Source organism: Mesoplodon densirostris, chromosome 1 (assembly GCF_025265405.1).
Source record: "Mesoplodon densirostris isolate mMesDen1 chromosome 1, mMesDen1 primary haplotype, whole genome shotgun sequence".
NCBI classification, from domain to species: Eukaryota; Metazoa; Chordata; class Mammalia; order Artiodactyla; family Ziphiidae; genus Mesoplodon; species Mesoplodon densirostris.
In genome coordinates this window covers 101827141-101846016 of record NC_082661.1, presented here as the reverse complement: position 1 = coordinate 101846016, position 18876 = coordinate 101827141, and the positions used below count along the sequence as shown (strand labels likewise).

At 37.1% G+C, this 18876-nt stretch overlaps 1 protein-coding gene across 2 annotated transcripts in view; it reads left to right on the top strand.

The window, feature by feature from the left end:
- The window catches only part of SLC7A11 (solute carrier family 7 member 11), a 108302-nt gene that overhangs the window by 27548 nt on the left and 61878 nt on the right, over positions 1-18876 (top strand). For both annotated transcript variants that reach the window (XM_060106076.1, XM_060106084.1), the window contains one exon: positions 674-718. In XM_060106076.1, coding sequence (XP_059962059.1) covers positions 674-718 — 45 coding nt within the window. The remainder of the gene's footprint in view (positions 1-673; positions 719-18876) is intronic.

The window sequence follows — 18876 nt, the reverse complement described above, 5'->3', positions numbered from 1 at the left end:
ATGGTATCTATATTCATAATAGCTGTAAATTGGAAATGATTCAAATATCCATCAGTGGTAGAGTGTATAGTGTTACATTCATACAATGAAAAGCAACAGTCAAGAATGATGAATTACTACAAACAACATGGATGAGACCCACAGACATAAAGTCCAGCAAAAAAAAAACAGATACAAAAGAATAAATATTGTATAATAGTTATACAAGCAAATATTATTAGTCTATTGTAATGAAACAAACAAAGCTAATCTATAGTGGTATGAATCAGAATAGTGGTTGCCTTTACAGGAGGGTGGAGGAGATGATAATGATTGAAAAGGACCTTGAGGGGACCTTCTAGGGTGTTAGAAATATTGTACCTTTGGATCCTTTTGTCAGTTACATAGGTGTATACATATGTAAAAATTTATCATTGTATACTAAGATTTGTTCACTTTACTGTTTGTGTGCTATACCTCTATGAAAAAGTTAAGAAAAAAAAAGAGCTCCATAAATACTGCTTAATAGAAAAATGAATTGTGAGAGCTTTGGGTGCTGGAGATTTTCATCTTAGGTTATTTGTTTATAAAGTTTTTATGATTCTGAGTTTGATTTTAAATATTTAAAATTTCAAACTTTGGGTGATGATCATAAAATGTATTAATGGTTTATAATTCATGTATGTCTTCTTAGGTTTTATCTCAATTTTGTTACTGAAGAAGTGGAAAATCCTGAAAAGTAAGTAGCCATAACTACCTGAAATATTTATAAGGAATGAAATGTAAGGTTGTATGGTTAAAAAAGTGGACCTAAAGAAGGAATTCAATGAAGGCTAATTAGCTTTCTCACTATCATCATTCTCTTGGGCGGTAAAACTTACTTGATTTTATCATAAATTAGATGTAAATAACTTTATTGTATATTCTACATCCAATATAAAATTGTCTGATAGCCTGAAAGCATAAAAGAATAGAGTTATATTTTAGGTAACTCATTTCATAAAAACATACATACAACTTAAAATGGACTCTTGGATGCTCACAAACGTGCTATGAGATGTGAACTCTGAAAGTTGATTATTTCTAGTAATTCATGTGAGTTTTTTGAGAGCTATCCAATTAAAGAGAATAATGTAATTAATGAACAAGTAGTTATGAAAGCCTATAAATAAATGCAGAATACTCTAGGAACTTGTAAATTTGGGGAGCTGGATGACTGCTTTTACTTTTTGTTATTGGTAAAAATCATCCTTTTGATGATTAGGTGATTTGATGATGATTTATATAATGTTTCAGAATGAATTATTTTTAACCTAGAACTTTGAAAACAGAATTATTATTTTTTTTTTGAAGAAAATATTTTATTTTTTTATTTTTATTTTTTTTATTTTACAAATTTAATCAGTTATACATATACATATGTTCCCATATCCCCTCCCTTTTGCGTCTCCCTCCCACCCTCCCTATCCCACCCCTCCAGGCGGTCACAAAGAACCGAGCTGATCTCCCTGTGCTATGCGGCTGCTTCCCACTAGCTATCTACCTTACGTTTGGTAGTGTATATATGTCCATGCCGCTCTTTCACTTTGTCACAGCTTGCCCTTCCCCCTCCCCATATCCTCAAGTCCATGCTCTAGTAGGTCTGTGTCTTTATTCCTGTCTTATCCCTATGTTCTTGATGACATTTTTTTCTTAAATTCCATATATATGTGTCAGCATACAGTATTTGTCTTTCTCTTTCTGACTTACTTCACTCTGTATGACAGACTCTAGGTCCATCCACCTCATTACAAATAGCTCAATTTCATTTCTTTTTATGGCTGAGTAATATTCCATTGTATATATGTGCCACATCTTCTTTATCCATTCATCCGATGATGGACACTTAGGTTGTTTCCATCTCCGGGCTATTGTAAATAGGGCTGCTATGAACATTTTGGTACATGTCTCTTTTTGAATTATGGTTTTCTCAGGGTATATGCCCAGTAGTGGGATTGCTGGGTCATATGGTAGTTCTATTTGTAGTTTTTTAAGGAACCTCCATACTGTTCTCCATAGTGGCTGTACCAATTCACATTCCCACCAGCAGTGCAAGAGTGTTCCCTTTTTTCCACACCCTCTCCAGCATTTATTGTGTCTAGATTTTTTGATGATGGCCATTCTGACTGGTGTGAGATGATATCTCATTGTAGTTTTGATTTGCATTTCTCTAATGAGTAAAGATGTTGAGCATCCTTTCATGTGTTTGTTGGCTGTCTGTATATCTTCTGTGGAGAAATGTCTATTTAGGTCTTCTGCCCATTTTTGGATTGGGTTGTTTGTTTTTTTGCTATTGAGCTGCATGAGCTGCTTATAAATTTTGGAGATTAATCCTTTGTCACTTGCTTCATTTGCAAATATTTTCTCCCATTCTGAGGGTTGTCTTTTCGTCTTGTTTATGGTTTCCTTTGCTGTGCAAAAGCTTTGAAGTTTCATTAGGTCCCATGTGTTTATTTTTGTCTTTATTTCCATTTCTCTAGGAGGTGGGTCAAAAAGGATCTTGCTGTGATTTATGTCATAGAGTGTTCTGCCTATGTTTTCCTCTAGGAGTTTGATAGTGTCTGGCCTTACATTTAGGTCTTTAATCCATTTTGAGCTAATTTTTGTGTATGGTGTTAGGGAGTGATCTAATCTCATACTTTTACATGTCCCTGTCCAGTTTTCCCAGCACCACTTATTGAAGAGACTGTCCTTTCTCCACTGTACATTCCTGCCTCCTTTATCAAAGATAAGGTGACCATATGTCCGTGGGTTTATCTCTGGGCTTTCTATCCTGTTCCATTGATCTATCTTTCTGTTTTTGTGCCAGTACCATACTGTCTTGATTACTGTAGCTTTGTAGTATAGTCTGAAGTCAGGGAGCCTGATTCCTCCAGCTCCATTTTTCGTTCTCAAGATTGCTTTGGCTATTCGGGGTCTTTTGTGTTTCCATACAAATTGTGAAATTTTTTGTTCCAGTTCTGTGAAAAATGCCATTGGTAGTTTGATAGGTATTGCATTGAATCTGTAGATTGCTTTGGGTAGTAGAGTCATTTTCACAATGTTGATTCTTCCAATCCAAGAACATGGTACATCTCTCCATCTATTTGTATCATCTTTAATTTCTTTCATCAGTGTCTTATAATTTTCTGCATACAGGTCTTTTGTCTCCTTAGGTAGGTTTATTCCTAGATATTTTATTCTTTTTGTTGCAATGGTAAATGGGAGTATTTCCTTGATTTCACTTTCAGATTTTTCATCATTAGTATATAGGAATGCCAGAGATTTCTGTGCATTAATTTTGTATCCTGCAACTTTACCAAATTCATTGATTAGCTCTAGTAGTTTTCTGGTAGCATCTTTAGGATTCTCTATGTATAGTATCATGTCATCTGCAAACAGTGACAGCTTTACTTCTTCTTTTCCCATTTGGATTCCTTTTATTTCCTTTTCTTCTCTGATTGCTGTGGCTAAAACTTCCAAAACTATGTTGAATAAGAGTGGTGAGAGTGGGCAACCTTGTCTTGTTCCTGATCTTAGTGGAAATGGTTTCAGTTTTTCACCATTGAGGACGATGCTGGCTGTGGGTTTGTCATATATGGCCTTTATTATGTTGACGAAAGTTCCCTCTATGCCTACTTTCTGCAGGGTTTTTATCATAAATGGGTGTTGAATTTTGTCAAAAGCTTTCTCTGCATCTATTGAGATGATCATATGGTTTTTCTCCTTCAGTTTGTTAATATGGTGTATCACATTGATTGATTTGCGTATATTGAAGAATCCTTGCATTCCTGGAATAAACCCCACTTGATCATGGTGTATGATCCTTTTAATGTGCTGTTGGATTCTGTTTGCTAGTATTTTGTTGAGGATTTTTGCATCTATGTTCATCAGTGATATTGGCCTGTAGTTTTCTTTCTTTGTGACATCCTTGTCTGGTTTTGGTATCAAGGTGATGGTGGCCTTGTAGAATGAGTTTGGGAGTGTTCCTCCCTCTGCTATATTTTGGAAGAGTTTGAGAAGGATAGGTGTTAGCTCTTCTCTAAATGCTTGATAGAATTCGCCTGTGAAGCCATCTGGTCCTGGGCTTTTGTTTGTTGGAAGATTTTTAATCACAGTTTCAATTTCAGTGCTTGTGATTGGTCTGTTCATATTTTCTATTTCTTCCTGATTCAGTCTTGGCAGGTTGTGCATTTCTAAGAATTTGTCCATTTCTTCCAGGTTGTCCATTTTATTGGCATAGAGTTGCTTATAGTAATCTCTCATGATCTTTTGTATTTCTGCAGTGTCAGTTGTTACTTCTCCTTTTTCATTTCTAATTCTATTGATTTGAGTCTTCTCCCTTTTTTTCTTGATGAGTCTGGCTAATGGTTTATCAATTTTGTTTATCTTCTCAAAGAACCAGCTTTTAGTTTTATTGATCTTTGCTATCGTTTCCTTCATTTCTTTTTCATTTATTTCTGATCTGATTTTTATGATTTCTTTCCTTCTGCTAACTTTGGGATGTTTTTGTTCTTCTTTCTCTAATTGCTTTAGGTGCAAGGTTAGGTTGTTTATTCGAGATATTTCCTGTTTCTTAAGGTGGGATTGTATTGCCATAAACTTCCCTCTTAGAACTGCTTTTGCTGCATCCCATAGGTTTTGGGTCGTCGTGTCTCCATTGTCATTTGTTTCTAGGTATTTTTTAATTTCCTCTTTGATTTCTTCAGTGATCACTTCGTTATTAAGTAGTGTATTGTTTAGCCTCCATGTATTTGTATGTTTTACAGCTCTTTTCCTGTAATTGATATCTAGTCTCATAGCATTGTGGTCGGAAAAGATACTTGATACAATTTCAATTTTCTTAAATTTACCAAGGCTTGATTTGTGACCCAAGATATGATCTATCCTGGAGAATGTTCCATGAGCACTTGAGAAAAATGTGTATTCTGTTGTTTTTGGATGGACTGTCCTATAAATATCAATTAAGTCCATCTTGTTTAATGTATCATTTAAAGCTTGTGTTTCCTTATTTATTTTCATTTTGGATGACCTGTCCATTGGTGAAAGTGGGGTGTTAAAGTCCCCTACTATGATTGTGTTACTGTCGATTTCTCCTTTTATGGCTGTTAATATTTCCCTTATGTATTGAGGTGCTCCTATGTTTGGTGCATACATATTTACAATTGTTATATCTTCTTCTTGGATTGATCCCTTGATCATTATGTAGTGTCCTTCTTTGTCTCTTCTAGTAGTCTTTATTTTAAAGTCTATTTTGTCTGATATGAGAATTGCTACTCCAGCTTTCTTTTGGTTTCCATTTGCATGGAATATCTTTTTCCATCCCCTTACTTTCAGTCTGTATGTATCTCTAGGTCTGAAGTGGGTCTCTTGTAGACAGCATATATATGGGTCTTGTTTTTGTATCCATTCAGCCAGTCTGTGTCTTTTGGTGGGAGCATTTAGTCCATTTACATTTAAGGGAATTATTGATATGTATGTTCCTATTCCCATTTTCTTAATTGTTTTGGGTTCGTTATTGTAGTTCTTTTCCTTCTGTTGTGTTTCTTGCCTAGAGAAGTTCCTTTAGCATTTGTTGTAAAGCTGGTTTGGTGGTGCTGAACTCTCTCAGCTTTTGGTTGTCTGTAAAGGTTTTAATTTCTCCATCAAATCTGAATGAGATCCTTGCTGGGTAGAGTAATCTTGGTTGCAGGTTTTTCTCCTTCATCACTTTAAGTATGTCCTGCCACTCCCTTCTGGCTTGTAGAGTTTCTGCTGAGAGATCAGCTGTTATCCTGATGGGGATTCCCTTGTGTGTTATTTGTTGTTTTTGCCTTGCTGCTTTTAATATGATTTCTTTGTGTTTAATTTTTGACAGTTTGATTAATATGTGTCTTGGTGTATTTCTCCTTGGATTTATTCTATATGGGACTCTCTGTGCCTCCTGGACTTGATTAACTATTTCCTTTCCCATATTAGGGAAGTTTTCAACTATAATCTCTTCAAATATTTTCTCAGTCCCTTTCTTTTTCTCTTCTTCTTCTGGAACCCCTATAATTCGAATGTTGGTGCGTTTAATGTTGTCCCAGAGGTCTCTGAGACTGTCCTCTGTTCTTTTCATTCTTTTTTCTTTATTTTGCTGTGCAGCAGTTATTTCCACTATTTTATCTTCCACCTCACTTATCCGTTCTTCTGCCTCAGTTATTCTGCTATTGATCCCATCTAGAGTATTTTTTATTTCATTTATTGTGTTTTTAATCGATGCTTGATTCGTCTTTAGTTCTTCTAGGTCCTTGTTAACTGTTTCTTGCATTTTGTCTATTCTATTTCCAAGATTTTGGATCATCTTTACCATCATTATTCTGAATTCTTTTTCAGATAGACTGCCTATTACCTCTTCATTTGTTAGGTCTGGTGGGTTTTTATCTTGCTCCTTCTCCTGCTGTGTGTTTTTCTGTCTTCTCATTTTGCTTATGTTACTGTGTTTGGGGTCTCCTCTTTGCAGGCTGCAGGTTCGTAGTTCCCGTTGTTTTTGGTGTCTGTCCCCAGTGGCTAAGGTTGGTTTAGTGGGTTGTGTAGGCTTCTTGGTGGAGGGGACTACTGCCTGTGTTCTGGTGGATGAGGCTGGATCTTGTCTTTCTGGTGGGCAGGTCCACGTCTGGTGGTGTGTTTTGGGGTGTTTGCGGACTTTTTATGATTTGAGGCAGCCTCTCTGCTAATGGGTGGCGTTGTGTTCCTGTCTTGCTAGTTGTTTGGCATAGGGTGTCCAGCACTGTAGCTTGCTGGTCGTTGAGTGAAGCTGGGTGCTGGTGTTGAGATGGAGATCTCTGGAAGATTTTCGCCGTTTGATATTATGTGGAGCTGGGAGGTCTCTTGTGGACCAGTGTCCTGAAGTTGGCTCTCCCACCTCAGAGGCACAGCACTGACTCCTGGCTCCTCAATTTGGGATGATTTGTTGTCTATTCATGTATTCCACAGATGCAGGGTACATGAAGTTGATTGTGGAGCTTTAATCCGCTGCTTTTGAGGCTGCTGGGAGAGGTTTCCCTTTCTCTTCTTTGTTCTCACAGCTCCTAGGTCTCAGCTTTGGATTTGGCCCCGCCTCTGCGTGTAGGTCGCCGGAGGGCGTCTGTTCTTCGCTCAGACAGGACAGGGTTAAAGGAGCAGCCTCTTCGGGGACTCTGGCTCACTCAGGCCGGGCGGGAGGGAGGGGCACGGAGTGCGGGGCGAGCCTGCAGCGGCAGAGGTCGGCGTGACGTTGCACCAGCCCGAGGCGCGCCGTGCGTTCTCCCAGGGAAGCCGCCCCTGGATCCCGGGACCCCGGCAGTGGCAGGCTGCACAGGCTCCCGGAAGGGTGGTGTGGACAGTGACCTGCGCTCGCACACAGGCTTCTTGGCGGCGGCAGCAGCAGCCCCAGCGTCCCACACCCGTCTCTGGGCTCCGCGCTTTCAGCCGCGACTTGCGCCCGTCTCTGGAGCTCCTTTACGCGGCGCTCTTAATCCCCTCTCCTCGCGCACCAGGAAATCAAGAGGGAAGAAAAAGTCTCCTGCCTCTTCGGCAGTTCCAGAGTTTTCCCGGACTCCCTCCCGGCTAGCTGTGGCACATTAGCCCCCTTCAGGCTGAGTTCTCGCCGCCAGTCCCAGTCCTCTCCCTGCGCTCTGACCGAAGCCCGAGCCTCAGCTGCAGCGCCGCCCGCCCTGGCGGGGGAGCAGACAAGCCTCTCGGGCTGGTGAGTGCCGCTCGGCACCGCTCCTCTGTGCGGGAATCTCTCTGCTTTGCCCTACCCAGGTATGTGGGGAGTTTCTTGCCTTTTGGGAGGTCTGGGGTCTTCTGCCAGCGTTCAGTAGGTGTTCTGTAAACTGAATTATTTTTATGATTTTTCTAAAAACTTGATTTGTACAGGAAAATCACATAATCTATAGCCAGAAAAGGGAAATTTTAAGTAGTACAGTGTAAGATAAAGACAGAATTTTAGAGTTATTTAATTCATCTGACTTTTATGAAATATCTATACCATGTTCCAACTATTGTGCATCATCTGACATGATGAATAAGACGTATTCAAGATTCCATTGTCTAGTCATTGAGTCAAATGTGTAAACAAATAACTAACATGGTGTGATTGGTACCATAGTAGATTATTTTCCCCATTTGACAGAGACGAAAGGAGAAAATATTTATCTAGGGAGATGTTGCTTATATAGAGACTCAAATGATGAGTAGGTGTTCCTTAGGTAATTATAAGGGGGCGGGGAGAGAAGGGAGAGGAAGGGACAAACTTCCAAGAAAGGGAAACAAGTACAAAGGTGAGTCAGTATGAAGTAGCCTGGACTTCAGAGAACATGCTTAAGGATTGACAATTGAAATTAATGTAGACTAAAATTTGGGCAGCAAGTATACTGGCAGCTAATTAGATCCGGCCAAGTACCAGAGTTGTCAGAATTTTGAATAGGCAAACCAGTAAATGAGGTTCAAATAGTGTTTCATACTCTCTGATTTAACCATTATGCACATCACTATGTAATATAAACATGTGAAATGTTTATTTTATTGAGAAATATGATAAATTTCTAGCAATGTTTTCATATTTATACCTGGAATTTTGGTAGAGAACATACATTTACCAAGAACTAGTTCTTTCTAGCATGGCTCTGAAATGATAAACTACATTATGACTCTAAATCCACTGATTACAGAGATAAATGGGTTGCCCTGCCTTTTTATTTTTGCAAATAATTAGTGTGTAAGTGGCAATAAGGAGGAAAGACTCCTCTTACTAGATTTTATGTAAAGTATTTATTGAGTCTCCATTGTGTGAAAGAGACTACTATGGTTCATGACTGTCTTTTTTAAGTCTACAAACATTTTAAAGAGACCAATTACTAAAATCCAATATCAGAGAATATATCTTATGAAAAGAATGGCAAACTGCAGGTCTGTGGATGTGACCTATAATGTAACAGTTATTACATTGTACATCAGTGGCATAGAGATAGTTCATATTCTAATTTAATGTTATTTAATAATTTAAGCATAGATCTTGTTTTCAATATGTCCAATTATACTATTGTGCATATTAAGCATATTCAAACTATGCCATTATTAAGCTTGATCTGAATTTCTGATGCATTCTGCCATAGAGGTATGCCAGTCAAGGATTCTCTCTCTCCCTCTTTCTTCTTCTTAATTTAAGAGGCTTAGTTTCACACATTGATAATCTTCATGATCAAGATATACAAATACTAAAGAACAGTGATGTATTGATTCAGGGTTTGTTGTCCGCTGTTGCAAAGAAATTTCCTCATCTCAAAAAGTGAGAATAATAATAGCACCTACTTCATTGGGTTGTGGTAATGAGTATGTAGATTCGTGACTGTTACTTTTTAATCTCTACATAACTGGTTGTTGCTACTATTATTATATCCTTATTTTAGGAGCAAGGTAAAATGTTACTCCCATAAGAGTGTTTCCTAGATTTCAGTATCCTAAACAATTCTCTTTCTTCAGTGTTTTTGAAAGAAATGCAAAAAAAATTTTCACACCATATTGAAGCCTGTCGTATAAGACTAAGATTGTTATCACTGGTTACACTGGATGAAATATTGTCATTTTTCTGGAAATCATGATTCCTCAAATTTCATTAAATATACCTAGAATACTTTTAATTTTAAAATAATATATATATATATATTTTACAACTTTATTGGAGTATAATTGCTTTACATTGGTGTGTTAGTTTCTGCTTTATAACAAAGTGAATCAGTTATACATACACATCTGTTCCCATATCCCTTCCCTCTTGCGTCTCCCTCCCTCCCACACTCCCTATCCCACCCCTCCAGGCCGTCACAAAGCACCGAGCTGATCTCCCTGTGCTATGCAGCTGCTTCCCACTAGCTATCTATTTTACATTTGGTAGTGTATATATGTCCATGCCACTCTCTCACTTTGTCACAGCTTACCCTTTCCCCTCCCCATATCCTCAAGTCCATTCTCAAGTAGGTCTGTGTCTTTATTCCTGTTTTACCCCTAGGTTCTTCATGACATTTTTTTTTCTTAAATTCCATATATATGTGTTAGCATATGGTATTTGTCTTTCTCTTTCTGACTTACTTCACTCTGTATGACAGACTCTAGGTCCATCCACCTCATTACAAATAGCTCAATTTCGTTTCTTTTTGTGGCTGAGTAATATTCCATTGTATATATGTGCCACATCTTCTTTATCCATTCATCCATTGATGGACACTTCGGTTGTTTTCATCTCTGGGCTATTGTAAATAGAGCTGCAATGAACATTTTGGTACATGACTCTTTTTGAATTATGGTTTTCTCAGGGTATATGCCCAGTAGTGGGATTGCTGGGTCATATGGTAGTTCTATTTTTAGTTTTTTAAGGAACCTCCATACTGTTCTCCATAGTGGCTGTGCCATTTCACATTCCCACCAGCAGTGCAAAAGTGTTCCCTTTTCTCCACACCCTCTCCAGCATTTACTGTTTCTAGATTTTTTGATGATAAAATTATATTTTAAACTCTTAAACTTAGGAACTTTTCAGGAGAGAGTACAAATCTCTAGATTTTTAGGTCAAGATAATGAGTAACTGCCAAGAAAACTTGAAGAAAGAAACCTCCGATACCTTTTGGTTCTTTTATGCTAGGTACTCAGATATTCAATGTTTGCATGGAGGAGTCTGTGTAAAACTCAGACAACACATTTATTTTCTCAAAATCAGAATATGAGAAATCTCCAAAATCCCCTTAATGGAAAGTAAAGGTTAAATTTGTACTATGTATTTATCAACCAAAGAAATTCAGGGTTTTGAGCAATTTATTCAATGTCTTAATTTTAAAAATAGCATTTCCCTGAAATGTTGACAATTTTTCCAGGTCTTTTAAAACTAAATCTTATTTTTTAAACACAGAGAATGCTTTGGGAAATATTGATGATCGAATATAGAGAACAGATGGTAAAATTATGTGGACCCCGTCCAGATGTGTAATTTGTATTATTTTGCAGGGAGACACAGCTCCAAAATACCTTTAGATACAAGGAAGAATAATTATAATTCCATCTCCTTTGTGACGTGCCAAGATAAATGTGTTTGCCCATCAGTCACGGGTGCATGTGTCCAGGTGTGCTGTAACGGGCAGCATTCAGCAGCTGGTGAAATGAATCATCAGCTGGAATTACAACCCTTTTTACTGTCCTCCTCCACCTAGGCAATAAAATTTCCCTAAAATTGTGACCTGACAGAAAAAAGGATCATTAATTTAGATCAGTGAAAATAGCAATGTGAGTTAAAATATATAGGATGTGGGGCTTCCATGGTGGCGCAGTGGTTGAGAGTCCGCCTGCCGATGCAGGGGACGCGGGTTCGTGCCCCGATCCCGGAAGATCCCACATGCCGCGGAGCGGCTGGGCCCGCGAGCCATGGCCGCGGAGCCTGTGTGTCCGGAGCCTGTGCTCCGCAACGGGAGAGGCCACAGCAGTGAGAGGCCCGCGTACAGCAAAAAAAAAAAAAATATATATATATATAGGATGTGGAATAAGGTTTCATGATCACAATTGGCTACCCTTTACATATAATTTAATTTCAGTGGAAATCTTTCAGATTAGCTAACATTACTTTATGGAATAATTTCTGAACTGCTATTATGAGTATGCTACAGAACAGTTCCTTAATGTCGTAACCAGTGGGAGAGAAACTGGGAGATTAATGCAATCCAAATAACTAGCTCGTGGCTTCTTTCTATTCTTAAGTTTCATCTATTCTTTAAAGCTTGTAAAGCACTAATGCTAAAAATTTGGGCAAAATTCCTGTTCTGTGATTACATTTGTAATGTTAAAAAATGTTCCCATGGTCGGTCTTATAATTTGTGTTTTCTTCTCTAAGAGTAGCTTTGGATCTATGGGAGTAGTTACCCTTTAGGAGGTATTTAACATTTTTATTTGAATACACAGTGATTATCATTGAAGTTTTATAGAAATATAAAAGTATTTCATTTAATAATTATTTATAGCATGGTAACTGGCTCCATAATAAATATTAGAGTAAGAATAGCATTTTGAGGAGCACAAATATCCAAAGTTTGGACCATGAAGGTGATAGAATCCCAAGGAATATATGAATTTTAAAATGTTATTTTCCCCCAAATGTAGTGTATAGTGGTAATAATTGCTAATGTGTACATTTGTTCTTAAAAATCAAAGTGTTTTTATTTGCAAATATAATGAGTTTTGCTTTACGACATTAATTTTGTGGCAACTGTGCAATCTATCACTGTTCAAAAAGTTACACGGTGCAAAGAACATATCATTGAGATGTATAATGTTTGTAATCCTGCTCTCAGATGGATAAATCATGTCTCATGCTGATGAAAACCAAGAAATGAATTGCTTTACTTTGACCTTGGGGGTCTGAGATTAGTCAGTCTGTCTATCAGACTCATTCCAGTGTTCTTCTCACTTCATTTATTCCTTCTGTTCTGAATAGTTGGAAATACTAGACTTGAAGGAAGTCAGTAAACCTTGATATCATCCGTCATTGTTGAAGAGCAGGCTATCAACACTCTGTGAATAATCAACTTTAATAGAAGGTTTAAATAATCAGGGTGTCATGTTTAATTAATACTTTGCCTGCTTTCAATTTATATTAATTGATGCCTGAAAGTCATCACACCTTGCACCAATGATAACTTAGAAGAAGAGAAATTTGGTTTGGGAAAAATGCCCAAAAACCTTTAAGGTCTGTGATCGATCACAGGGGCTCATAAATGGTCCACTATCACATTACTTACATTCAGTTCAGATGGTGCAGTCTTAAATTCATAGCATATATGTTTTAATCCTCACTGACTTATATTAAGCCAGAGTAAAGGCATTTATTAATAATATTTTACTGTTTTATAAGGCCTATTGCTTATAGGACATATAAAACTGTTAACATGATTAAAAACACAGCAAAACTAGGGCTTCCCTGGTGGTGCAGTGGTTGAGAGTCCGCCTGCCGATGCAGGGGACACGGGTTCGTGCCCCGGCCCAGGAAGATCCCACATGCCGCGGAGCGGCTGGGCCTGTGAGCCATGGCCGCTGAGCCTGCGTGTCCGGAGCCTGTGCTCCACAACGGGAGAGGCCACAACAGTGAGAGGCCCACGTACCACAAAAAATAATAATAAGAAGAAGAATTTGCCAAATGAACTTCTTAGAAATGATGTCTCCTGACCAGGTTAATTTGTAAAATTGAATTTATACCAAAATTTACCAAGATTTCTTTGGCAAAATGAGGCATCTCTTTATTAATGACAACAAGACATTGTTAGAATTATCTTAATATGTGACAGTGTTTCTCTTCAGTTGTTGAAATAATTGAAACCTAAATTAAAATCACTCTATTTTATGCATTTCTTCTGGAAATATATATATATATACATATATATATATATGTGTGTGTGTGTATATATATATATATATATATATATATATATATATATAAATGGAAAGTTTGGTAAACCCATTTTTAAATATAGTAGTTGAGCCACTGAGGCAGACAAAAGATCAGTATTTGCCCAGATGACACAGAGACGAAATGATTCTATGTTCAGACAACAAGGTCACCAAGTTGCTCTGCCTTTGTGCAGTTTAAAAATTTCTCACTGATGGAACATGAGGTTGATGTACCCTGGGATCAAAATTCTTGCATTTCTCAGCTTCACATATGCATAAAAAATACGTTTGGCTCAAACACAGTTTGTTCCTGTAAGGCTGAAATGTCAAATAAGTGGTGCAGAAATTACAGGATTATGTTATAGTATTTTATCAGGCAGTAATCAAAGAAGACAGATATTAATCCTTCAAGTGCTTTGTGGAAGACAGTTAGATATTTAAAAAAATTTTTTTAAGGATTCTAACCCCATTATGAGGCAAAAATTTGAAGGTCAGTGCTTTTGACTGCTTTACGTCCTTTCACATTAGTTGTTTCTAAATTTGAATTTTATCTTTATTGAAGTTTATGTTTTGAGTCTAGACTCATAAACTCGTGCTTTAGGAGCAATAATAATGACTGATTTAATTCTACCCTGTGTTTCTGATCCCATTAGTTATCCATAAAATAAGAGACCACAAGTGAATAGAATCAAAGAACTTCAGAACTAGAAGAGGACCTTGGACACTGTATAATCTAGCTTTTCACCAAATGCACGAATCTCCTCCATAATATCTTTAAACAGATATAATTCATGTAAAATACAATGAGAAACTTACTATAACCTCTTTGACTGGGCTACCAATAATTTTTACCTGCGTATGTTGATTATCAACCTGCTAATTTCTTTTTTTTCCACATCTTTATTGGAGTATAAATGCTTTACAATGTTGTGTTAGTTTCTGCTGTATAAAAAAGTAAATCAGCTATATGTATACATATATCCACAAATCCCCTTCCTCTTGAGCCTCCCTCCCACCCTCCCTATCCCATCCCTCTAGGTCATCGCAAAGCTCCGAGCTGATCTCCCTGTGCTATGCGGCTGCTTCCCACTAGCCATCCATTTTATATTTGGTGGTGTATATATGTCAATGCTACGCTCTCACTTCATCCCAGCTTCCCCTTCCCCTCCATGCTCTCAAGTCCGTTCTCTACGTCTACATCTTTATTCCTACCCTGCCACTAGGTTCATCAGTGCCACTTTTTAAAATTCCATATATATGTATCAGCATACAATGTTTTTTTTTCTCTTCCTAATGTACTTCACTCTGTATGACACATACTAGGACCATCCACCTCATTACAAATAACACAATTTCATTCCTTTTTATGGCTGAGTAATATTCCATTGTATACATGTGCCACATCTTCTTTATCCATTCATCTGTCAATGGATATTTAGGTTGCTTCCTTGTCCTGGCTATTGTAAATAGTGCTGCAATGAACATTGGGGTGCATGTGTCTTTTTGAATTATGGTTTTCTCTGGGTATGTGCCCAGTAGTGGGATTGCTGGATCATATGATAATTCTATTTTTAGTTTTTTAAGGAACCTCCATACTGTTCTCCATAGTGGCTGTATCAATTTACATTCCCACCAACAGTGCAAGAGGGTTCCCTTTTCTCCACATCCTCTCCAGCATTTACTGTTTGTAGATTTTTTGATGATGGCCATTCTGACTGGTGAGGTGATACCTCACTGTAGTTTTGATTTGCATTTCTCTAATGATTAGTGATGTTGAGCATCCTTTCATGTGTGTGTGGGCAATCTGTATATCTTCTTTGGAGAAATGTCTATTTAGGCTTTCTGCCCATTTTTGGATTGGGTTGTTTGTTTTTTTGATATTGAGATGCATGAGCTGCTTATAAATTTTGGAGTTTAATCCTTTGTCAGTTGCTTCATTTGCAAATATTTTCTCCCATCCTGAGGGTTGTCTTTCCATCTTGTTTATGGTTTCCTTTGCTGTGCAAAAGCTTTTAAGTTTCATTAAGTCCCATTTGTTTATTTTTGTTTTTATTTCCATTTCTCTAGGAGATGGGTCAAAAAGGATCTTGCTGTGATTTATGTCATAGGGTGTTCTGCCTATGTTTCCTCTAAGAGTTTTATAGTGTCTGGCCTTACATTTAGGTCTTTAATCCATTTTGAGTTTATTTTTGTGTATGGTGTTAGGAAGTGTTCTAATTTGATTCTTTTACATGTAGCTGTCCAGTTTTCCCAGCACCACTTATTGAAGAGGCTGTCTTTTCTCCATTTTGTATTCTTGCCTCCTTTGTCAAAGATAACATGACCATATGTGTGTGGGTTTATCTCTGGGCTTTCTATCCCATTCTATTGAGCTATATTTCTGTTTTTGTGCCAGTACCATACTGTTTTGATTACTGTAGCTTTGCAGTATAGTCTGAAGTCCGGGAGCCTGATTCCTCCAGCTCCGTTTCTCTTTCTCAAGATTGCTTTGTCTATTCGGCGTCTTTTGTGTTTCCATACAAATTGTAAAATTTCTTGTTCTAGTTCTGTGAAAAATGCCATTGGTAATTGGATAGGGATTGCATTGAACCTGTAGATTGCTTTGGCTAGTATAGTCGTTTTCACAATATTGATTCTTCCAATCCAGGAGCATGGTATATCTCTCCATCTGTTTATGTTATCTATGATTTCTTTCATCAGTGTTTTATAGTTTTCTGAGTACAGGTCTTTTGCCTCCTTAGGTAGGTTTATTCCTAGGTATTTTATTCTTTTTGTTGTGATGGTACGTGGGATTGTTTCTTTAATTTTTCTTTCTGATCTTTCGTTGTTATTGTATAGGAATGCAAGAGATTTCTGTACATTAATTTTGTATCCTGCAACCTTACCAAATTAATTAGTTCTAGTAGTTTTCTGGTGGCATCTTTAGGATTCTCTATGTATAGTATCATGTCATCAGCAAACCATGACAGTTTTACTTCTTTTTTTCCAATTTGTATTCCTTTAATTTCTCTTTCTTCTCTGATTGCTGTGGCTAGGACTTCCAATACGATGTTGAATAAGAGTGACGAGAGTGGATGTCCTTGTGTTGTTCCTGATCTTAGAGGAAGTGCTTTCAGTTTTTCACCATTGTGAATGATGTTTTCTGTGGGTTTGTCATATGTGGCTTTTATTATGTTGAGGTAGGTTCCCTCTATGCCCACTTTCTGGAGAGTTTTATCATAAATGGTTATTGAATTTCATCAAAAGCCTTTTCTGTACCTATTGAAATGATAATATGGTTTTTATTCTTTAATTTGTTAATATGGTGTGTCACATTGATTGTTTTACCTATATTGAAGAATCCTTGCATTCCTGGGATAAATCCCACTTGAACATGATGTGTGATCCTTTTACTGTGTTGTTGGATTCTGTTTATTAGTATTTTGTTGAGGACTTTTGTGTCCATGTTCATCAGTGATATTAGTCTGTAATTTTGGTTTTTCTGTGGTATCTTTGTCTGGTTTTGGTATCAGGGTGATGGTGGCCTCATAGAATTAGTTTGGGAGTGTTCCTCCCTCCACAATTTTTTGGAAGCATTTGAGAAGGATAGGTGTTAGCTCTTCTCTGAATGTTTGATAGACTTCACCTGTGAAGTCATGTGGTCCTAGACTTTTGTTTGTTGGAAGATTTTTAATTACACTTTCAAGTTCATCACCTGTGATTGGTCTGTTTATATTTTCTAATTCCTCCTGGTTCGATCTTGGAAGCTTGTACTTTTCCAAGAATTTGTCCTTTTCTTCCAGGTTGTGCGTTTTATTTGCATATGGTTGCTTGAAGTAGTCTCTTATCTTTTGTATTTCTGCAGTGTCAGTTGTAATCTCTCCTTTTTCATTTCTAATTTTATTGATTTGAGTCCTGTCCCTTTTTTCTTGATGAGTGTGGCTAAAGGTTTATCAATTTTGTTTATCTTCTCAAAGAACCAGCTTTTAGTTTTATTGATCTTTGCTATTGTCTTCTTTGTTTTTATTTCATTTATTTCTGCTCTGATCTTTATGATTTCTTTCCATCTACTAACTTAGGGTTTTCTTTGTTCTTTTTTTTTAGTTGCTTTAGGTGTAAGGTTAGGTTGTTTGTTTGAGATGTTTCTTGTTTCTTGAGGTGAGCTTGAATTGCTATGAACTTCCCTCTTACAATTGCTTTTGCTGCATCCCATAGGTTTTGGATCATCGTGTTTTTGTTGTCATTTGTTTGTAGGTATTTTTTGATTTCCTCAGTGATCTCTTGGTTATTTAACAGTGCACTGTTTAGCCTCCATGTGTTTGTGTTTTTTCCTCTTTTTTTTCCTGTAGTTGATTTCTAATCTCATAGTGTTGTGGTTGGAAAAGATGCTTGATATGATTTCAGTTTTCTTAAATTTTCCAAAGCTTGATATGTGACACAGATATGATCTGTCCTGGAGAACGTTCTGTGTGCACTTGCAAAGAAAGTGTATTCTTTACTTTCGGGTGAAATGTCCTGAAAATATCAATTAAGTCTATCCGGTCTATTGTGTCATTTAAATCTTGTGTTTCTTTATTTATTTTCTGTCTGGATGATCTTTTTCTTGGTGTTAGTGGGGTATTAAAATCCCCCACTATTATCATGTTACTGTCAATTTCTCTGTTTATGGCTGTTAGCATTTACCTTATGTATTGAGGTTGCTCCTATTATTGGGTGCATAAATATATGTAATTGTTATGGTTTCTTCTTGTATTTGTTCCTTGATCATTATGTAATGTCCTTCCTTATCTCTTTATTTTAAAGTCTATTTTATCTGATATGAGTATTGCTACTCCAGCTTTCTTGTGACTTCCATTTGCATGGAATATCTTTATCCATCACCTCACTTTCAGTCTGTATGTTCCCTAGGTCTAAAGTGGGTCTCTTGTAGACAGCATATAAAAGGGTCTTGTTTTTTTATCCATTCAGCCAGTCTGTGTCTTTTGGTTGGAGCATTTAATACATTTACATTCAAGGTGATTATTGATATGTATGTTTCTATTACCATTTTCTTAATTGATTTGGGTTTGTTTTTGTGGGTCTTTTTCTTGCCTTGTGTTTCTGGCTTAAAGAAGTTCCTTTAGCATTTGTTGTAAAGCTGGTTTGGTGGGGCTGAATTCGCATAGCTTTTGCTTGTCTGTAAAGCTTTTGATTTCTCCATTTAATCTGAATGAGATCCTTGTCAGGTACAGTAATCTTGGTTGTAGGTTTTTCCCTTTCATCACTTTAAATATGTCCTGCCACTCCCTTCTGACTTGTAGAGTTTCTGCTGAAAGATCAGCTGTTAACCTTATGGGGATTCCCTTGTATGTTATTTACTGCTTTTCCCTTGCTGCTTTTAATATTTTTCTTTGTATTTAATTTTTGATAGTTTGATTAATATGTGTCTCAGCATGTTCCTCTTTGGGTTTATCATGTATGGGACTCTCTGTGCTT